This window comes from Malus sylvestris, chromosome 15 (assembly GCF_916048215.2).
Source record: "Malus sylvestris chromosome 15, drMalSylv7.2, whole genome shotgun sequence".
NCBI classification, from domain to species: Eukaryota; Viridiplantae; Streptophyta; class Magnoliopsida; order Rosales; family Rosaceae; genus Malus; species Malus sylvestris.
In genome coordinates, this window is record NC_062274.1 from 11,898,368 (window position 1) to 11,918,016 (window position 19,649).

Sequence of the window (19,649 nt, forward strand, 5' to 3'; positions counted from 1 at the left end):
GAGGGGGAGGGGAAAAATTGGGTGGGGGAGCCTCGAACTAAAATTTATGGAGGCAATAACTATATGGAAGGTCAAGAAATTTACACAACTGCATGGAGCCACATGGAGTTTGGTTGGTAAAATGTGATGAAATGTAAACGAATATTTCAACCCGTCATTCTCATACGACTTTAAAAATTTAAACCCTAAACGTTACATGAGTTGTGAGACTGCATGCATATGATTCGAGCTTTGCCTTCTTCCAGCCACATGGAACAATGCAAATTATCAATCCATCCATATGAAAACAACAACTGAGATATTGCTTTTCAGTTTGGTTTTGTCAATATAAACTATATATTAAAATAAATATATTTGCTTCAATTTCATCTTAATTTTAAAATATTTATTAAATAAAGGGATTTAATCCTTTGAACAATATAGTTGGCCTGTCACATTGTATATTAATTTTTGGTGTTGTGGTGTGCTGCCACATAAGGTTGAGAATTAGGATACAAATTCCATTGCTAGATGATTTCAAAGGAAGACGTGTAGAGATATGAACATGATGTAATGTGTTTCCAACACCTCACCCTCATAAATCTTTGTATTACTATGCATGCCATTTACACACATAACAAACTATTTTCTTTGCACATAAATTGTTTAAAACAACTCTTCAAATTACTCCATGGTCCATACTATCCAACTTTTTGCTTCCAAGCTACTCCTATTGATCATGATCATAATGATATATACATACGTAATCTAGGTCAACTGGTTAAGATAATGTGTCTGATGCAAACGTGAGTTAAGTTAGTTAGTTAAGACAATGTGTACGATGCTTTATACTTAAATTTAATTATTCTTTTTAGTAAATTAGAATAAACGTGTATTATGAATAATTTTGGCCTTCACCCAATTCGACCACTACTCGTTATGGATTCGATGACAAAACAGGTAATTATACAAGTCTGTCATTTCTTGACCACAATTCATTCATCTTGAATGTTTGCCTATTTCTTGTTTGTTTTTTAAATTTTATAATATATCATACAATCCACATTCCAATCGCGTTTTCGAATTATATTTCTTCGTCTTTTATTTTTATAATTTTTGATGAACTTATGTCTATATTTTTTTTTTTGAACCGTTTTCAATTCTAATTATCAATTGTTTGTGATGATCCACATTCAAGTTTAATAGCAATTATACCCTCTCCATGTGCTTGAAAGGACCATTTATAAGGTATAATTAGAATCCCCTACAACTTTTTAACAATTTTTAGATCAAACATTTGTTTCTTTTTAAGATTTGATTAAGATGCTTTAACCAACAACCACGTCAGCATTTGTTGTTTATTTAAATTATATATCTTTTTAAGCTAAAACTCTAATTATCGGTTTCCAAATATGTCATTTTAAGAGTTTTTTTCTTTATTTTTTTTATGTGGCCTCTTTTGCTTGCTACCGAACTTTTAAAATTCATCACAAGGTAACTCAGCAGTTGGAGACGAATTTTAGGCCATATTCACACGGCATGTCCTGAGTTTGATTCCTAACGCTGGTAAATGACACGATAGTGGTCAAATGGGGCTAAAATGTCTCTGTAAGTCTTTCCGAACCCCAAAATAATGAATTGCCATGACAAAAACAGTAAATGATTCTATTTTTAAAAATATAAAAAAAGGTCACTTAGTATTACGGTCTAATAATATTTCTTTTCATTTATAAGTGAGATGTTTTAGATTCGATTATCACTAAAAGTGAATTTAAATCACATTATTGCTAGTCTATTGTGAGGCTAAATTCACCTCTCATTTTTAATGTAAATAATATCGTATGTTTTAAAAGAAAGAAAAAAAAATATATATATATATAAAATAGAACTTCTAGAACTTCAATAAGGCAAACACACCTGTCATGCTCCATTTCATTACCCTTTTTGTCCATTTTCTTCTTCTCTATTCAATCTATCACGACTGTTGTTTTATCAAACAAATTGGTCACCAACTTCAGCAGTAATTGACTAGATATTTTCTGCTACAATCAATCATACAGTTACCAAAAACACATATTATAAATTTATAATTGGAATATTAAGAAAATGAAAAGAAAAAACAAACAAAATGTTCGAAAAGAAAAGCAGATCCTTATTCCTGATTACCTTATTGGTTTTTACATAAAGTTTATCTTTTGTTTTTAAAAAAAAAAAAAAAAAGGAGTCGCCAGTTGTTGTGACTCACAACTTGTGAGCCTTGTGACTTGTAAATCAAGATTTGCAAATAAGATTGTTTAATTGTCGAATTTCACATTTAAAACCTTGGAAAAATTAATTTTATTATACTTTTTCTTGGTACTTTACAACCATTTAAACATTTCAAATACATGTTATTTGCAACGTTTTATTCCCACTAAAGGAAGCAAACTAAAATAATTCTAAAAAATATTCTTGGCATATTTTCAGCTATACACTTGTATTCTTCACTAAATCTCACTTTAGCCCCTATATTTTATATTGACTCGTTTTAATACTTGCCCTCTTCCTCATTCTCACTTTTCGCTATTTTGTCAAATAAGTTAAAAAGAGCAATTAAGTGTATTAACGTGGCATAGACAATTGAGTCATTTCAACTATGTTAGTAAGACGCATGAGTGCATGACTATGGTTAAATTTAAAACTTGGTTTGATTTATCCAAATTAAGAAAGAAAAAAAGAAGAAGATGAGAGCGATAGATGTAAAGTTATGGAACCCTAAAAATATTTGCAAAAAGATTTGAAAACATTGAAATTGATTTGCGTAAAATTATACGTTCTCTTCTTATATTTCAATATTCTCTTGTTATATTTTCTTTTTATCTAAAGAAATTAAACCACGGTTTGAGTTTAACTCACCTCCCACTAACATGCCAACAACCAACAAAATTGAAAAGACTAAATTGTTCAGCCACTTTAGTACAATTAACAGATTTCTTAACTTATTTGATGGAAGATGGTGAAGTAAGATATTGAGAAAAAGTACAAATGTTAAAATGAAACAATATAGAGTGCAGGGTAAAACAGAACACGAAGGAAAAGTTTAAATGAGAATATATAAAGTGTAGGTGTAAAATGAGATTTGGTTAAGAAATGTGTCATAGTTAAGTTAAAAATACGTCAATATTCTTTCTACACAAGAAATAATTAAAATCTAAAAGAGAAAAAGGGAAAAATATAAAAATATAAAAAGGACAATTTCGTCATGACAAAAAGGGCATTTTCGTCATGAAAAAAAAAGAGATTTGGGAGTCAGTGCCCGTTGCTTTCCAAACCTTGAAAAATCGGAGGGACCCAAATGATCTCCCTCTCTCTCTCTCTCTCCGTCCGCCGCTGTGTCTTTCATTCTTTCACTTCAGTTAAGCAAACGGATATAACCAGCATACGCGGCTTTGCTCTGCTTCTAATTTCCGAAACTTTTCTTTCTACCCTTCTGGACATTTTCTTCCTCTGCGTCCCAAAAACTCAAAAACCCAATAAAAAATGCCACGTTTTAGATCAAACCCACCTAAAAGTTTGCTCATTTTTCTCACTTTTGGCCTCGTCGTTGCTTTCACTTCAGCAAGCTCTCACATTTCCCACACAGGTACGATGGGGTTTTGAAAACAGGTATTTTATTTTTTATTTTTTATTTTTTGGTTCTGTGAGAAAATGGGTCTTTGAATATTGAATTTTAGGGTTGTTTTTGTGATTTTTTCAGGTGGTGGGAGAAGGGATGGTGATGCTAGTGGGTCGGTCGTATGGGAAACAAGGAGGTCGCTTGCAGACGGAACTGCCCAGAACTCGTCTTTGCTGTTGGCTGAGGACAGGACGCGCAGGAAGGACCCGCTTGATAGTTTTAAGAAGTACAACGGTGGGTGGAATATCACCAATAAGCATTACTGGGCTGTGAGTCCTCTCAACCCTTTTGATTAATTTTCATACTTTTGCCTTTTTTGTGATTTGTTTTTTTGCTTTCTTCTGAATTGGTGAATTATGGTATAATCCTGTTGTTTTTGGGCTGTTTTGCTGCTATGATGGATGGATAAGTTAAAACTAAATGTTCCGTAAGAACTAAATTGGATAAAAGACTTGGAGTTGCCAAGCAAATGTCATTTTTATATCTGCTGGGGTGTAAATTTCGTGAGCTGAAAGTCCTCGGCTGCACCCGAGTTCATATTCCCCGCGTTTAGAATTAAATGAAGAACAGAACCCCTCTTTGCACCCAACGATGAATTCTAGCATATTTTTCTTTGAACTAGTACAATCAATTTATTTATTTATTTTTTTTTTTGATGTTTTACTTACATTGTGGTTTGGTTTAAAACCAATTTGGCATCAAATTGTCTTTCCGTAGATTTTGATGCATTCAAAGAAAGACCACTTTTTTCTACTTAAAAAAAGGCAGGCCTTGAACTCTGTCAAGATGTTGTACACTAATAAATTATTTTGTTGTCTTTGGTGGTATCATGCCTTTATGCAGGCCTTGAACTCTTCCAAAAATGTTATCCGTGGATTAATTATCGTATCTTGTATTTTCATTGTTTCGCAGACCTGTTTTTATCTCAATGAATATTGTAACATTGGTTATTAATTTTTATGTAGTCTGTTAGTTTCACTGCGGCTCCCTTCTTTGTCGTTGCTGCTGTCTGGTTTGTGATTTTCGGGCTAAGCTTGTTCATTATCTGTCTCCGTTACTGCTGTTGTCCAAGAGAGCCTTATGGCTATTCTAGAACATGCTATGCTCTGTCGCTCATCTTACTTATTTTGTTCACCCTTGCGGTAATGTGAGTCTCTCTCTCTCTCTCTCTCACTCTCTCCACACTAACTTGCATTTGATACCAATGGACAAGTACAGCCTCTATATATCTTCTGTGACCTGACATCCTTAGATGTTTTTCCTGGTCCATTCTAGTGTTGGATGCATTGTTCTGTACACTGGTCAGGAAAAGTTCCACACAAGCACATCGAAGACGCTGCATTATGTTATGAGTCAGGCGGATACTACTGTTGAAAGCCTCAGAAATTTGTCAGGTTATCTTGGTGCAGCTAAGCGGATTGGGGTTGATTCTGTATTTCTCCCTTCAGATGTTCAGAGTAAAATTGACAATATTATAACAAAGATCGACTCTGCTTCCAGCACACTTGATGATAAAAGTGAAAAGAACTCAAAGCGTATACAACATGCCTTGGATAGCGTGTAAGTAGATTCTAGAAGCTCTGGAACTTGTGCTCACGAATCTGTGTATAATGTTCGTCTCTTGTTATACTTTGCTTGCAGGAGACTGGCTCTCATTATTCTTGCTGCTTTTATGCTCTTTTTGGCCTTGCTCGGATTTTGTAAGTCTTCTTGTTTTACAATTAGAGGCAGGGATTATGAATATTTGACTACTATTCTTATTTCTTTTTCTTTTACTGCTTGCAGTATTTTCCGTTCTTGGGATGCAAGCCCTTGTATACTCGTAAGTGAAATATAAGTTGAACTGTTTCCTTTTAATTTTTTAATAGAGATCTTCAAATTTTGGAAGCATTTGTGTCCTAGTCCTCAAACATATGTTCACATAAACTTATCTCTTTCATGCAGCTTGGTGATTGTTGGGTGGGTACTTGTTGCGGGCACATTCATATTATGTGGTGTCTTTCTCGTTCTCCATAAGTAAGTACTAATTGGCTATGATCACGTCATATTACTTTCTAACTCACACCCATGTTGGTTTTACGGGTTACATCTTAGTTATCTCATAAGAACAAATTCATGATATGAGCGTTATTCAGTCTGGCTTATGACTGCTCTGCTGTGTTGCTTTCTTGTCTGTTTTCAGTTCCTCTAACTTCTCGTCCTACGTGTTTAGTGTGGTTGCAGATTCATGTGTTTCCATGGATGAGTGGGTCCAGAATCCCACATCTCACACTGCATTAGATGATATCCTCCCATGTGTGGACAACGCTACTGCCCAAGAAACCGCAACACGCACCAAGGATGTAACCCGCCAACTTGTTACTGTGGTTAACCGTGTCATCAACAATGTCTCAAATGTTAATTACCCACCTAGCGCTGGACCATTATATTTTAATCAGTCTGGCCCACTATTACCTCTTCTTTGCAACCCTTTCAATTCCGATCTCTCTGATCGACCGTGTGCACCTGGTGAAGTGGAACTGGAGAATGCCACCCAGGTAAGATAAATGAAGCATCCAAGCTGACCTAGACCTTACCTTGCCTGCATCTATGTGTTAGTTCAGTAATAAGTACTAAGATTCACATTTCTGTCTCAAGCAGATATGGAAGCGTTATGTCTGCGAGGTTTCTGCCACTGGTATCTGTACGACAGTTGGCCGATTGACTCCGATCTTCTATAGCCAAATGGAAGCTGCTAGAAATGTGAGTTACGGTCTGTATCGATATGGTCCATTCTTGGTTGATCTGCAAAACTGCAAATTTGTTAGGGATGCATTTACCGACATACATCAACATAATTGTCCTGGTCTGCGAAAACATAGTGGCTGGATCTACATTGGGTTAGTAATGGTATCTGCAGCTGTGATGTTGTCGTTGGTCTTCTGGGTGATCTATGCAAGGGAGCGAAGGCATCGAGTGTACACTAAAAAGTTTGCACCTGCTAGAACAACTGGGGAATTCGAAGACAAGGGTGCTTAAAACGTTTTTCCATATAAAAACATGGACGTAGTTGGGTAAAAATATGTTTTCGTCCACTTACATCCGAGTGATTTTACCCTTGAGTTCTTTTGTACATTATGGTGGTTAATCTTTAGGTTTTATATTCATTACTCATTTGTGCTTCCACAGAAACTCCATTGGAGATAGTAATATTCTGGAGCTATCATTCTATTACATTTTATATGTCCAATAAACAATGCCCTTTACAATCTACATATAGCAAACCGCTTATACTAACCTCTTTGCATGCTCGTTTTTTCAGTCATGCTCGCACAACACATAATTTTATCAATCTCTCTCTCTCTCCCTCTCTCTCTCCGTGTTGCGATTAAACTCAGCGAGTAGTGGGAGTAGTGATAGGTGAAGTAAAAAAGAGCAGTTAAGAAATATTAGAGCAACTCCAGTGTAGGAGCCCTCCCCCCAGGCAATTCACTATTTAATCCACCTAGTGAACAGTAACTGCCCTTAATGAATAGTGCATTCCCCTGTCAATTGCCTTTTGCATCTCCACCCCTGCACTGAATAGCCCTGGCAATTGGCAATAAAATATTAATATTTTTTTATTTATAAAATAATACATAATAATTTTATTTGTAATTTCGGATAAGATTTTTAATCGTTCTCGTTGCACCACGTGTCATTATCCGAAAAGCCAATAGCAATAAAATTTTTGTATTTTTGTATTTATAAAATAATTCAAAATAATTATATTTGTTATTTCGGATAAGATTTTTAATCGTTCTCGTTGCGCCACGTGTCATTATCCGCAAAGAAAATTATTGGTGATGGATTTCCGATAAGATTTTTAATCGTTGTGTCAAGGCACGTGTCATTATCTGAAAAGACAATTATTGGTAATGGATTTCTGATAAGATTTTTAACCAATCACGTCGTGCCACGTGTCACAATCCGATTACAATCTTTGAGGATAGATTTCCACCAGATTTTTAACGAATGACGGCATGCCACGTGGCATTATCTACAACCTAATCCCTTCTAAATCCTCCATATAATCCCCCATCCATCCTCATAAATCTCACACCAATTTTCTCAAGATCTCTATCATTATTCATAGTTTCTGCTTCCTTCTTCGCCAAAATCCCTATCATTATTCATAGTTTTTGCTTCCTTCTTCACCAAAATCCCTATCATTATTCATAGTTTCTGCTTCCTTTTTACAATGTCTTCTTCTTCTTCTTCAAAGATGATGTGGGAAATCGAGCAAGAAGAGGAAGAATTGTTTAACCAATCACAAGGAATGTTCAATGTTAGGGATTGGGCCCAAAATGAGATGGAAGAGGATGACGAGCGTAGACGGAGAGATGACGAATCAAGAATGGCAGGAGCCTCACAATCCCGTCGAGTCGTCCAAGCTGTGGCTCATATCTGCAGGCCCAACCGTGCTGTAAACATTGATAGAAACAGGCAACGACGAGGTCAGGAGCTCTTGGACGATTATTTTGTCCGTAACAGTGCATTCCCTGAAACATACTTCCGACGTCGTTTTAGAATGGAACGACATTTGTTCAACAAAATCATGGGCGCTGTTTGCAACCATGATTCTTACTTTGTGCAAAAGCCGGATGCTTTTGGTGCTATGGGTCTCCTGCCTCAGCAAAAAATTACTGCTGCCTTGCGGATGCTTGCATATGGAGCAGCTGCAGACCAAGTGGACGAGATAACGAGGATGGGACAATCAACCATTCTTGAGTCCCTCATGAGGTTTTGTTCGGCAATCGAATCTATCTACACCGCAGAGTACCTCCGGAGACCTACTCATATGGACTTGCAAAGGCTTCTGAAGAAAGGCGAGATGCGAGGTTTTCCAGGGATGATTGGAAGCATTGATTGTATGCACTGGACTTGGAAAAACTGTCCAAGTGCATGGCAAGGCGCTTATGGGGACAGAAAAGGATCAAAAAGTATCATTTTGGAGGCGGTGGCATCTTTTGATACATGGATTTGGCACGCCTTTTTCGGGGTTCCGGGAGCTCAAAATGACCTCAACGTCCTTGCCCAATCCCCAGTGTTCAACGATGTCCTGCAAGGAAATGCACCAAAAGTCACGTATGAGGTCAATGGACGTATGTACGACGGGCCATACTACCTAGCTGATGGCATTTACCCAAGGTGGTCAACATTTGTCAAAACAGTGCCACGTCCGCGCAGTGCAAAGGAAAAACACTTTGCAAGATGTCAAGAAGGGTGCAGGAAGGATGTGGAGCGTTGTTTCGGTATCCTCCAAGCTCGCTGGGCGATCATCAGGGGTGCTGCCAGATTGTTTGATGTAGAGTCGCTTCGATCCATCATGATGACGTGCATCATTCTTCACAACATGATTGTGGAAGATGAGTACGATTATGAAGCCGTTGATGAATATGAGCCAGACACGATGAACAATTCAAGAACACGTATATATTGTGCTCATGACGCCACCGATGAGCCCGTGCAACATGAGCCATTAGAAAGGGATGGACGTTACAATGAAAGGATCATCCAACGATATACTGCACTTCAAAGGTCAAATATGCACAATGCCCGCCAACTTGACTTGATAGAGCACCAGTGGGAATTGAGGGGTGCTGACGATACTTAAGTTCATTAGTGTTTGTTTTTATTTGGTGTGTTTATTTTATTTTATGTGGTGTGTTTTTTTAGTTCATTTAGTGAGTTGAAATGTAATTTTATTTTATTTGGTGTGTTTATTTTATTTTATGTGGTGTGTTTTTTTAGTTCATTTAGTGAGATGAAATGTAATTTTATTTTATTTGGTGTTTGTTTTTATTTGGTGTGTTTATTTTATTTTATGTGGTGTGTTTTTTTAGTTCATTTAGTGAGTTGAAATGTAATTTTATTTTATTTGGTGTTTGTTTTTATTTGGTGTGTTTATTTGGTGTGTTGATGTTATTTTATTTGGTGTGTTTAAATGTGTTTTGAATAAAGTACTAAGTTCAATAAATTGGAAACAACATAAAGTACTCTATTCAATGAATAAGAAATTACAACCCGAATAAGAAATTACAACCCGAATTGATTGGAAAATTATGGGTTCGTGAATGGATGATAACCATCACCTAACCAATTTGTGGTGCTAGGATGATCTTCTCTTGTCATGCTAGGATAATCTTCTCTTGTGGTGCTAGGACCATCTCCTCTTGCTCTCGCTTCTCTTGCACGCCTCCTTCGCAACACATCCGCTTTCTCTGACTTCCAAAAATATTTAGAGTCTGGAGACTTCCCTTCTAAAGGCTCCTTCATAATGTCACGATCTCGTTCAGCCATTCTTTCTTCTCTTCTATGTTCCCTTTCTTGCCGAAGTAGTTCTCTTTCTCTCTCATCAGCTTCAAATTTTCTCTCAAAAGCTGCAGCTTTTGCATCCTCTCTAGCCTTATCAGCCTCAAATTTAGCCATTTCCCGGGCCAAATTCAATTCACCTTGGCGGGCAAGATCTTCCATATACTTTGCATAATCATTCTTGGAAGCATTACCTTTTCTCTTTGAAGCCTTCTTACCTTGAGGCCTAATTGGATAACGGGTTGACCCCGACGCTTGTTCAACGGGGGGCGTTTCAGGCACTTCTTCATCATCTTCATCATGATCATGCGAGGCATGCTCAGGTGTAGAGTGTAGAGGGGTGCTGTTCATGAAAACTTCTGGACCGACATGCACAACTCTAAATTTAGGACAATCTTTGACAATATTCCAACATTCAAACCGGGTGAATGTTTTGTTTTTGCTTTTGGTTTTGGCACCATACCAAGCTTGTGCTTGAAGTTCCTACACAAACAAATAATTATAATGAGAATAGGTAACAAATAAATAATTATAATGAAAGTATGTAACAAATAAATAATACAAACAAATAATTATAAATGAAAGTAGCTAACAAATAATTATAATGAAAGTAGGTAACAAATAAATAATACAAACAAATAAATATAATGAAAGTAGCTAACAAATAATTATAATGAAAGTAGGTAACAAATAAATAATACAACCAAATAATTATAATGAAAGTAGGTAACAAATAAATAATACAAACAAATAATTATAATGAAAGTAGCTAACAAATAATTATAATGAAAGTAGGTAACAAATAATACAAACAAATAAATATAATGAAAGTAGCTAACAAATAATTATAATGAAAGAAGATAACAAATAAATAATACAAACAAATAAATATAATGAAAGTAGCTAACAAATAAATAATATATTGTTACCTGATCCGTTAAATTTTCCCCACTTCGAAGATTACCACTAGCTTGTGCCAAGGCGTCTCTCCACGTACTAAACGATTGACTAAGTAATTTCCAACGACTGGACATCGATTCCTTAGTTCTTTGCCCACCCATTTTCTCAAGATAATTGGTATGAATAAGACTCCACATTTCTCGCAACTGCATCTCATTACCCGTAATCGAATCATGAGTAACTTGAACCCAACTAGTACACAACGCAACATCTTCAAGAAGCGTCCAATTCGTACCTGGTTGAGTAGTCATTTTGTTGGAAAAAAATTGGATTGAAACTTTGAAAGAAAGATAGGAATGTGGTTGAAAGTAGTTGAGAAAATATGAAATTGTGGTGTAGGGTAGAAGATAATGAGAAGGTATTTATAGGTGAAGTGAAATCAAAATTTTTTATAATTTTTCATAATTTTTTTTCGGATTTTTAAGAATTTTTTTACATTTTTTTTAAATTTTTATTCACCTAATTAATCTCTGCCGTTGGATTTAAAAAAATTTAAATTCCAACACTCCAGATTGTGCCACGTGTCACAACGGTAACATTTTAGATTTTTAAACTGTTTTTTCTTTTTTTTTTTAATTTACAAAGCCTAATAACGTGGACCGTTGATCTTAGATCAAACGGATGAAATTAAATTAGATTTTTAAATGTTTTTTACCGTTGGAAATCCAACGGCCCATAAAATAGGACCGTTTCAATCAAACGGACATGGGGAAGCCACGTGGCTTCCCCAACGGTAACTTTTCAAAACTGAAATCGCGGGCCCCTGCCCTGTTTTTTTGTCGGACGACTCGCGCCCACGCGCGCGTGAAACGCACGCGCCTGACGCAGCCCTCGGGCTCTCGGGCTGGCAATCCTCGACGGGCCTGCTCCTCGGGCCTCGCCTGTCGCTCGGGCTTCCATACGCTGGAGGTCATCCCCCCAGCAATTTGCTACTGTTTGACCCACTGGCCCCCGAGCAACCTCCCCCGCTGGAGGTGCTCTTAGAGCAACTCCAGTGTAGGAGCCCTCCCCCCAGGCAATTCACTATTTAATCCACCTAGTGAACAGTAACTGCCCTTAATGAATAGTGCATTCCCCTGTCAATTGCCTTTTGCATCTCCACCCCTGCACTGAATAGCCCTGGCAATTGGCAATAAAATATTAATATTTTTTTATTTATAAAATAATACATAATAATTTTATTTGTAATTTCGGATAAGATTTTTAATCGTTCTCGTTGCACCACGTGTCATTATCCGAAAAGCCAATAGCAATAAAATTTTTGTATTTTTGTATTTATAAAATAATTCAAAATAATTATATTTGTTATTTCGGATAAGATTTTTAATCGTTCTCGTTGCGCCACGTGTCATTATCCGCAAAGAAAATTATTGGTGATGGATTTCCGATAAGATTTTTAATCGTTGTGTCAAGGCACGTGTCATTATCTGAAAAGACAATTATTGGTAATGGATTTCTGATAAGATTTTTAACCAATCACGTCGTGCCACGTGTCACAATCCGATTACAATCTTTGAGGATAGATTTCCACCAGATTTTTAACGAATGACGGCATGCCACGTGGCATTATCTACAACCTAATCCCTTCTAAATCCTCCATATAATCCCCCATCCATCCTCATAAATCTCACACCAATTTTCTCAAGATCTCTATCATTATTCATAGTTTCTGCTTCCTTCTTCGCCAAAATCCCTATCATTATTCATAGTTTTTGCTTCCTTCTTCACCAAAATCCCTATCATTATTCATAGTTTCTGCTTCCTTTTTACAATGTCTTCTTCTTCTTCTTCAAAGATGATGTGGGAAATCGAGCAAGAAGAGGAAGAATTGTTTAACCAATCACAAGGAATGTTCAATGTTAGGGATTGGGCCCAAAATGAGATGGAAGAGGATGACGAGCGTAGACGGAGAGATGACGAATCAAGAATGGCAGGAGCCTCACAATCCCGTCGAGTCGTCCAAGCTGTGGCTCATATCTGCAGGCCCAACCGTGCTGTAAACATTGATAGAAACAGGCAACGACGAGGTCAGGAGCTCTTGGACGATTATTTTGTCCGTAACAGTGCATTCCCTGAAACATACTTCCGACGTCGTTTTAGAATGGAACGACATTTGTTCAACAAAATCATGGGCGCTGTTTGCAACCATGATTCTTACTTTGTGCAAAAGCCGGATGCTTTTGGTGCTATGGGTCTCCTGCCTCAGCAAAAAATTACTGCTGCCTTGCGGATGCTTGCATATGGAGCAGCTGCAGACCAAGTGGACGAGATAACGAGGATGGGACAATCAACCATTCTTGAGTCCCTCATGAGGTTTTGTTCGGCAATCGAATCTATCTACACCGCAGAGTACCTCCGGAGACCTACTCATATGGACTTGCAAAGGCTTCTGAAGAAAGGCGAGATGCGAGGTTTTCCAGGGATGATTGGAAGCATTGATTGTATGCACTGGACTTGGAAAAACTGTCCAAGTGCATGGCAAGGCGCTTATGGGGACAGAAAAGGATCAAAAAGTATCATTTTGGAGGCGGTGGCATCTTTTGATACATGGATTTGGCACGCCTTTTTCGGGGTTCCGGGAGCTCAAAATGACCTCAACGTCCTTGCCCAATCCCCAGTGTTCAACGATGTCCTGCAAGGAAATGCACCAAAAGTCACGTATGAGGTCAATGGACGTATGTACGACGGGCCATACTACCTAGCTGATGGCATTTACCCAAGGTGGTCAACATTTGTCAAAACAGTGCCACGTCCGCGCAGTGCAAAGGAAAAACACTTTGCAAGATGTCAAGAAGGGTGCAGGAAGGATGTGGAGCGTTGTTTCGGTATCCTCCAAGCTCGCTGGGCGATCATCAGGGGTGCTGCCAGATTGTTTGATGTAGAGTCGCTTCGATCCATCATGATGACGTGCATCATTCTTCACAACATGATTGTGGAAGATGAGTACGATTATGAAGCCGTTGATGAATATGAGCCAGACACGATGAACAATTCAAGAACACGTATATATTGTGCTCATGACGCCACCGATGAGCCCGTGCAACATGAGCCATTAGAAAGGGATGGACGTTACAATGAAAGGATCATCCAACGATATACTGCACTTCAAAGGTCAAATATGCACAATGCCCGCCAACTTGACTTGATAGAGCACCAGTGGGAATTGAGGGGTGCTGACGATACTTAAGTTCATTAGTGTTTGTTTTTATTTGGTGTGTTTATTTTATTTTATGTGGTGTGTTTTTTTAGTTCATTTAGTGAGTTGAAATGTAATTTTATTTTATTTGGTGTGTTTATTTTATTTTATGTGGTGTGTTTTTTTAGTTCATTTAGTGAGATGAAATGTAATTTTATTTTATTTGGTGTTTGTTTTTATTTGGTGTGTTTATTTTATTTTATGTGGTGTGTTTTTTTAGTTCATTTAGTGAGTTGAAATGTAATTTTATTTTATTTGGTGTTTGTTTTTATTTGGTGTGTTTATTTGGTGTGTTGATGTTATTTTATTTGGTGTGTTTAAATGTGTTTTGAATAAAGTACTAAGTTCAATAAATTGGAAACAACATAAAGTACTCTATTCAATGAATAAGAAATTACAACCCGAATAAGAAATTACAACCCGAATTGATTGGAAAATTATGGGTTCGTGAATGGATGATAACCATCACCTAACCAATTTGTGGTGCTAGGATGATCTTCTCTTGTCATGCTAGGATAATCTTCTCTTGTGGTGCTAGGACCATCTCCTCTTGCTCTCGCTTCTCTTGCACGCCTCCTTCGCAACACATCCGCTTTCTCTGACTTCCAAAAATATTTAGAGTCTGGAGACTTCCCTTCTAAAGGCTCCTTCATAATGTCACGATCTCGTTCAGCCATTCTTTCTTCTCTTCTATGTTCCCTTTCTTGCCGAAGTAGTTCTCTTTCTCTCTCATCAGCTTCAAATTTTCTCTCAAAAGCTGCAGCTTTTGCATCCTCTCTAGCCTTATCAGCCTCAAATTTAGCCATTTCCCGGGCCAAATTCAATTCACCTTGGCGGGCAAGATCTTCCATATACTTTGCATAATCATTCTTGGAAGCATTACCTTTTCTCTTTGAAGCCTTCTTACCTTGAGGCCTAATTGGATAACGGGTTGACCCCGACGCTTGTTCAACGGGGGGCGTTTCAGGCACTTCTTCATCATCTTCATCATGATCATGCGAGGCATGCTCAGGTGTAGAGTGTAGAGGGGTGCTGTTCATGAAAACTTCTGGACCGACATGCACAACTCTAAATTTAGGACAATCTTTGACAATATTCCAACATTCAAACCGGGTGAATGTTTTGTTTTTGCTTTTGGTTTTGGCACCATACCAAGCTTGTGCTTGAAGTTCCTACACAAACAAATAATTATAATGAGAATAGGTAACAAATAAATAATTATAATGAAAGTATGTAACAAATAAATAATACAAACAAATAATTATAAATGAAAGTAGCTAACAAATAATTATAATGAAAGTAGGTAACAAATAAATAATACAAACAAATAAATATAATGAAAGTAGCTAACAAATAATTATAATGAAAGTAGGTAACAAATAAATAATACAACCAAATAATTATAATGAAAGTAGGTAACAAATAAATAATACAAACAAATAATTATAATGAAAGTAGCTAACAAATAATTATAATGAAAGTAGGTAACAAATAATACAAACAAATAAATATAATGAAAGTAGCTAACAAATAATTATAATGAAAGAAGATAACAAATAAATAATACAAACAAATAAATATAATGAAAGTAGCTAACAAATAAATAATATATTGTTACCTGATCCGTTAAATTTTCCCCACTTCGAAGATTACCACTAGCTTGTGCCAAGGCGTCTCTCCACGTACTAAACGATTGACTAAGTAATTTCCAACGACTGGACATCGATTCCTTAGTTCTTTGCCCACCCATTTTCTCAAGATAATTGGTATGAATAAGACTCCACATTTCTCGCAACTGCATCTCATTACCCGTAATCGAATCATGAGTAACTTGAACCCAACTAGTACACAACGCAACATCTTCAAGAAGCGTCCAATTCGTACCTGGTTGAGTAGTCATTTTGTTGGAAAAAAATTGGATTGAAACTTTGAAAGAAAGATAGGAATGTGGTTGAAAGTAGTTGAGAAAATATGAAATTGTGGTGTAGGGTAGAAGATAATGAGAAGGTATTTATAGGTGAAGTGAAATCAAAATTTTTTATAATTTTTCATAATTTTTTTTCGGATTTTTAAGAATTTTTTTACATTTTTTTTAAATTTTTATTCACCTAATTAATCTCTGCCGTTGGATTTAAAAAAATTTAAATTCCAACACTCCAGATTGTGCCACGTGTCACAACGGTAACATTTTAGATTTTTAAACTGTTTTTTCTTTTTTTTTTTAATTTACAAAGCCTAATAACGTGGACCGTTGATCTTAGATCAAACGGATGAAATTAAATTAGATTTTTAAATGTTTTTTACCGTTGGAAATCCAACGGCCCATAAAATAGGACCGTTTCAATCAAACGGACATGGGGAAGCCACGTGGCTTCCCCAACGGTAACTTTTCAAAACTGAAATCGCGGGCCCCTGCCCTGTTTTTTTGTCGGACGACTCGCGCCCACGCGCGCGTGAAACGCACGCGCCTGACGCAGCCCTCGGGCTCTCGGGCTGGCAATCCTCGACGGGCCTGCTCCTCGGGCCTCGCCTGTCGCTCGGGCTTCCATACGCTGGAGGTCATCCCCCCAGCAATTTGCTACTGTTTGACCCACTGGCCCCCGAGCAACCTCCCCCGCTGGAGGTGCTCTTAGGATTGTTGAAGGGATCTTTTCATAGTAAATGGATAAGTCGTTCCAGTAAAACTGTAAAAAAAGCATCTTCATTGATTGCTATCTAGGTTCCTTTAAATTTTACTTCAACTGAACGGTTCTATTTTCTCCTTCCATTTCTCTGTTTTCTCTGAGTGGTAAAAGATGATATGCTTCACATAAAAAAGTTGCTTCCTTTTCTCCCTTTTTCTCTTCGTTTCTGTCGGTTTCGGAAACTCCCACACTTAGCAAACAGTAAGTGCTATATCAGAGCTGCTTTAGTTTCCTTTTTCGTTGTCGAAAATGCTTCCCTTTGTGTTATAATTTGATATTTTATGTGTTTGCTTCTCGGTTCGTGTTCGTGTTGGCATTGACATTGTATGGGAGGGTGATGATCAGAGAGAGCACTTTGAGCATGGTGAGGTGGTGGTGGCTTGGGGCAAAAGGAGGTCTCTTGCAGAAGAAAAACCTCCCTGAAACGCACCTCTGACGATATTGGCTAGGGACAGGACACGCGGAAAGACCCTCGTGAATGTGTCACATAATCTCGGTGCAGCTAAGCGGATTGGAGTTGACGCTGTGTTTCTGCCGGCAGATGTTCGGCAAAAATTGACAATATCGAAACAAAAATTGACGCTTCTGTCGCTACACTTTCTGATGGGACAAAAGGAATTCGAAGACTATAAAAGATGGTTTGTGTTGATGCACAAAATCAGTGCGGATTTTGGTACAACAGAAAGTGTTAAGTTTGTGACCTTCGCTAGATTGCTCCGGTCATTAGTATGGATAAGTATGTAAATAGATAGAAATAGGGAAGCAAACACAAGATGTACGTGGTTCACCCAGATTGGCTACGTCTACGGAGTAGAGGAGTTCTCATTAATTGTGAAGGGTTTACACAAGTAAATAGGTTCAATCTCTCCTTTTGTGAGTACTAGTGAATGATTTAGTACAAATGACATTAGAAAATATTGTGGAAGAATGATCTCCTTTTATAGAAAAGAGTATCTAGTTTTGTTTTGACATTGACACGTGTCATGTTGTGATTGACTTTTGATGTTGACACATGTCGCGCTATGATTGGATTCTGATGTCGACACGTGTCGCACTGTGATTGGCCTCCTGGTTGGAGGGAAACTCTTATGGGTCCTTGACGGTATAACGTTGACCGGTACTCAGTAGTTTCGGGATTGGTCAAGTATGGTACAAACAGTGCTCCCCTAAGTTCCCGAGTGAGGGAAGCTCCTCGGTTGGGGACTTGCAAGATCCAAGCCACTGAGTAATAACGAAACTTCTAAGTACCGAAGTGTGGTATCGTTTTCATTTGCCTTATATGTCTCATAGGTAGATGTGGCATCTTCTCTGGAAGTATTTTTCCTCCATCCAGCGGTGGTATCTTTAACTAGTGGAGATGCACAAGGTAATGTATCAATTTGACTTGAAGCTTACTTGTAGTTTCAAGCTTGGTCAAGCGCAATACAAATCATGTAGTAGGAGTCACCCAAGTCGCCTAGCTAGGAGATTTGTCGAAAGAGATGACATACAAGGTAAGCAATTAGAGTTATAAGTAATCAGTCCCAGATCAAAAGTTTGATTTTGAGTTCCGGCTGATGGTTCTCATTCTCCATATCTTGCATGCAGCAAGAAGGATAAAAAGAAGAAAAATGAGAAGAGATGATATGAGATACTTTTGCTTTTGAAGAAGTAACTTTCCACAGGCTTATTCTTGAACTGGGCTAGAGGGTTTTCTGGTTTCCTCTAGAGTATAAGGCCGACTCAAGAATTTAAGGGTCAAAACAAGCCCATCAAATCTATAGTACGTTCAACCTTGATGATATGAGATACTTTTGCTGTTGACAAAGTAGTAGATGTATCGGTATGTGTTCTGTTACGCTTGTCTCCAGATGCTTCCTTATATCCTTCTCACTTGCTTTATCTGTTCATCATGCAGATGTGGTATCTTTTCTGGAAGCATAAGATGTTGAAGATAAGTACTCGAGAGTAATGCCAGGTAAGTAATCAGGCAAGGGGTTCCAGGCAGTCAGTTCCTGACTGGAAGCTTGATTCCAAGTGCTGACGGATTGCTCTTTTTCTCCTTGTCTTGCAGATAAGAACAAGGCCAAAGGAAAATACAGGAAAAAAACATTATATGGTATACTCTTGCTTTTAACCCTGATGATATGATATACTATTGCTCTGGTGTGGCTTGTTTGCAGAGGTATTATCGGGGGGAAAAGAAGCTGAGTATTTTGAGAGACTCTGCTGAGAATGCCCTCTCGGATGTGAAGAAAAGTTGAGCATTTTTTTTATTTGCAGGTCTGCCTAGCTGTGGATGATGAATGTCGACATATATAGGAATTGTCCCAACAGCGAGTGGTAACGTTGTTCCTTTACCCTTCTCGGTCATAGCAATGTAGTGGGAGCTACAAGATTCAGGTGTTTTAACTTTGTTATAACACTTTGAAAAAGTGGTCTGTGGTATCTGGAAAGCTAATGTTGCGTGTGAAGATTGCAAACAAGTTTTATCCAAGGAAATCTGGCTTTTGAAGTTCGGAGAGCGGTGCATCTTCGTTTTTCGAACAAGCAATCCTGTCGGGGATCTGGCTTTCGAGATTCAAAGAACGGTGCCTCTTTGATTTTTGAGAAAGCAATCCTATTGGGAGTCTAACGCTCGAGATTCGGAGAGCGGTGCCTCTTCAATTTTTGAGTAAGCAATCTTGTTGGGAGTCTGGCTCTCAAGATTTGGAGAGCGGTGCCTCTTCGATTTTTGAGTAAGCAATCTTGTTGGGAATGTTTTCTTGAATGTGAGTAAATGTTAGGCATTTTTGCCAGTCTGCCTTGCCACGGAGCATGGAGGTTGACACACATAGGGACTTTCCAGTTATCAAGTAACAGT

The 19,649-nt window shown here is 37.7% G+C and overlaps 5 protein-coding genes across 5 annotated transcripts; 3 read left to right on the plus strand and 2 right to left on the minus strand.

The window, feature by feature from the left end:
* The first annotated feature begins 3,317 nt into the window (after positions 1-3,317).
* On the plus strand, positions 3,318-6,910 carry LOC126602394 (uncharacterized). The gene is made up of 9 exons (XM_050269240.1): positions 3,318-3,601; positions 3,716-3,903; positions 4,600-4,781; positions 4,910-5,194; positions 5,276-5,334; positions 5,420-5,456; positions 5,579-5,650; positions 5,847-6,171; positions 6,275-6,910. Exons 1-9 carry the CDS (start codon positions 3,499-3,501, stop codon positions 6,650-6,652), a joined length of 1,629 nt encoding a protein of 542 aa, XP_050125197.1. The 5' UTR covers positions 3,318-3,498; the 3' UTR covers positions 6,653-6,910.
* Positions 6,911-7,546: 636 nt separating this feature from the next.
* On the plus strand, positions 7,547-11,324 carry LOC126602398 (protein ALP1-like). Its single transcript, XM_050269245.1, has 2 exons — positions 7,547-9,294; positions 11,175-11,324. The coding sequence occupies exon 1, from the start codon at positions 7,854-7,856 to the stop codon at positions 9,267-9,269; it is 1,416 nt and encodes a 471-aa protein (XP_050125202.1). The 5' UTR covers positions 7,547-7,853; the 3' UTR covers positions 9,270-9,294; positions 11,175-11,324.
* On the minus strand, positions 9,633-11,178 carry LOC126602402 (uncharacterized). Its single transcript, XM_050269250.1, has 2 exons — positions 10,897-11,178; positions 9,633-10,450 (listed from the first exon to the last, which is right to left on the minus strand). The coding sequence occupies exons 1-2, from the start codon at positions 11,176-11,178 to the stop codon at positions 9,716-9,718; spliced, it is 1,017 nt and encodes a 338-aa protein (XP_050125207.1). The 3' UTR covers positions 9,633-9,715.
* Positions 11,325-12,503: 1,179 nt separating the features above from the next.
* Positions 12,504-16,169, plus strand: LOC126602397 (protein ALP1-like). The gene is made up of 2 exons (XM_050269244.1): positions 12,504-14,139; positions 16,020-16,169. Exon 1 carries the CDS (start codon positions 12,699-12,701, stop codon positions 14,112-14,114), a length of 1,416 nt encoding a protein of 471 aa, XP_050125201.1. The 5' UTR covers positions 12,504-12,698; the 3' UTR covers positions 14,115-14,139; positions 16,020-16,169.
* LOC126602401 (uncharacterized) lies at positions 14,478-16,023 on the minus strand. Its single transcript, XM_050269249.1, has 2 exons — positions 15,742-16,023; positions 14,478-15,295 (listed from the first exon to the last, which is right to left on the minus strand). The coding sequence occupies exons 1-2, from the start codon at positions 16,021-16,023 to the stop codon at positions 14,561-14,563; spliced, it is 1,017 nt and encodes a 338-aa protein (XP_050125206.1). The 3' UTR covers positions 14,478-14,560.
* Positions 16,170-19,649: the final 3,480 nt, after the last annotated feature.

Excerpts from the sequence above, each read along its gene's own strand:
- LOC126602394 (XM_050269240.1), top strand. The coding sequence starts at position 3,499 with ATGCCACGTTTTAGATCAAACCCACCTAAAAGTTTGCTCATTTTTCTC. Across the intron at positions 3,602-3,715 it reads CTCTCACATTTCCCACACAG|GTGGTGGGAGAAGGGATGGT; the intron begins GTACGATGGGGT and ends TGATTTTTTCAG. Across the intron at positions 5,651-5,846 it reads GTCTTTCTCGTTCTCCATAA|TGTGGTTGCAGATTCATGTG; the intron begins GTAAGTACTAAT and ends CTACGTGTTTAG.
- LOC126602398 (XM_050269245.1), top strand. The coding sequence starts at position 7,854 with ATGTCTTCTTCTTCTTCTTCAAAGATGATGTGGGAAATCGAGCAAGAA.
- LOC126602402 (XM_050269250.1), bottom strand. The coding sequence starts at position 11,178 with ATGACTACTCAACCAGGTACGAATTGGACGCTTCTTGAAGATGTTGCG. Across the intron at positions 10,451-10,896 it reads GGGAAAATTTAACGGATCAG|GAACTTCAAGCACAAGCTTG; the intron begins GTAACAATATAT and ends TTGTTTGTGTAG.
- LOC126602397 (XM_050269244.1), top strand. The coding sequence starts at position 12,699 with ATGTCTTCTTCTTCTTCTTCAAAGATGATGTGGGAAATCGAGCAAGAA.
- LOC126602401 (XM_050269249.1), bottom strand. The coding sequence starts at position 16,023 with ATGACTACTCAACCAGGTACGAATTGGACGCTTCTTGAAGATGTTGCG. Across the intron at positions 15,296-15,741 it reads GGGAAAATTTAACGGATCAG|GAACTTCAAGCACAAGCTTG; the intron begins GTAACAATATAT and ends TTGTTTGTGTAG.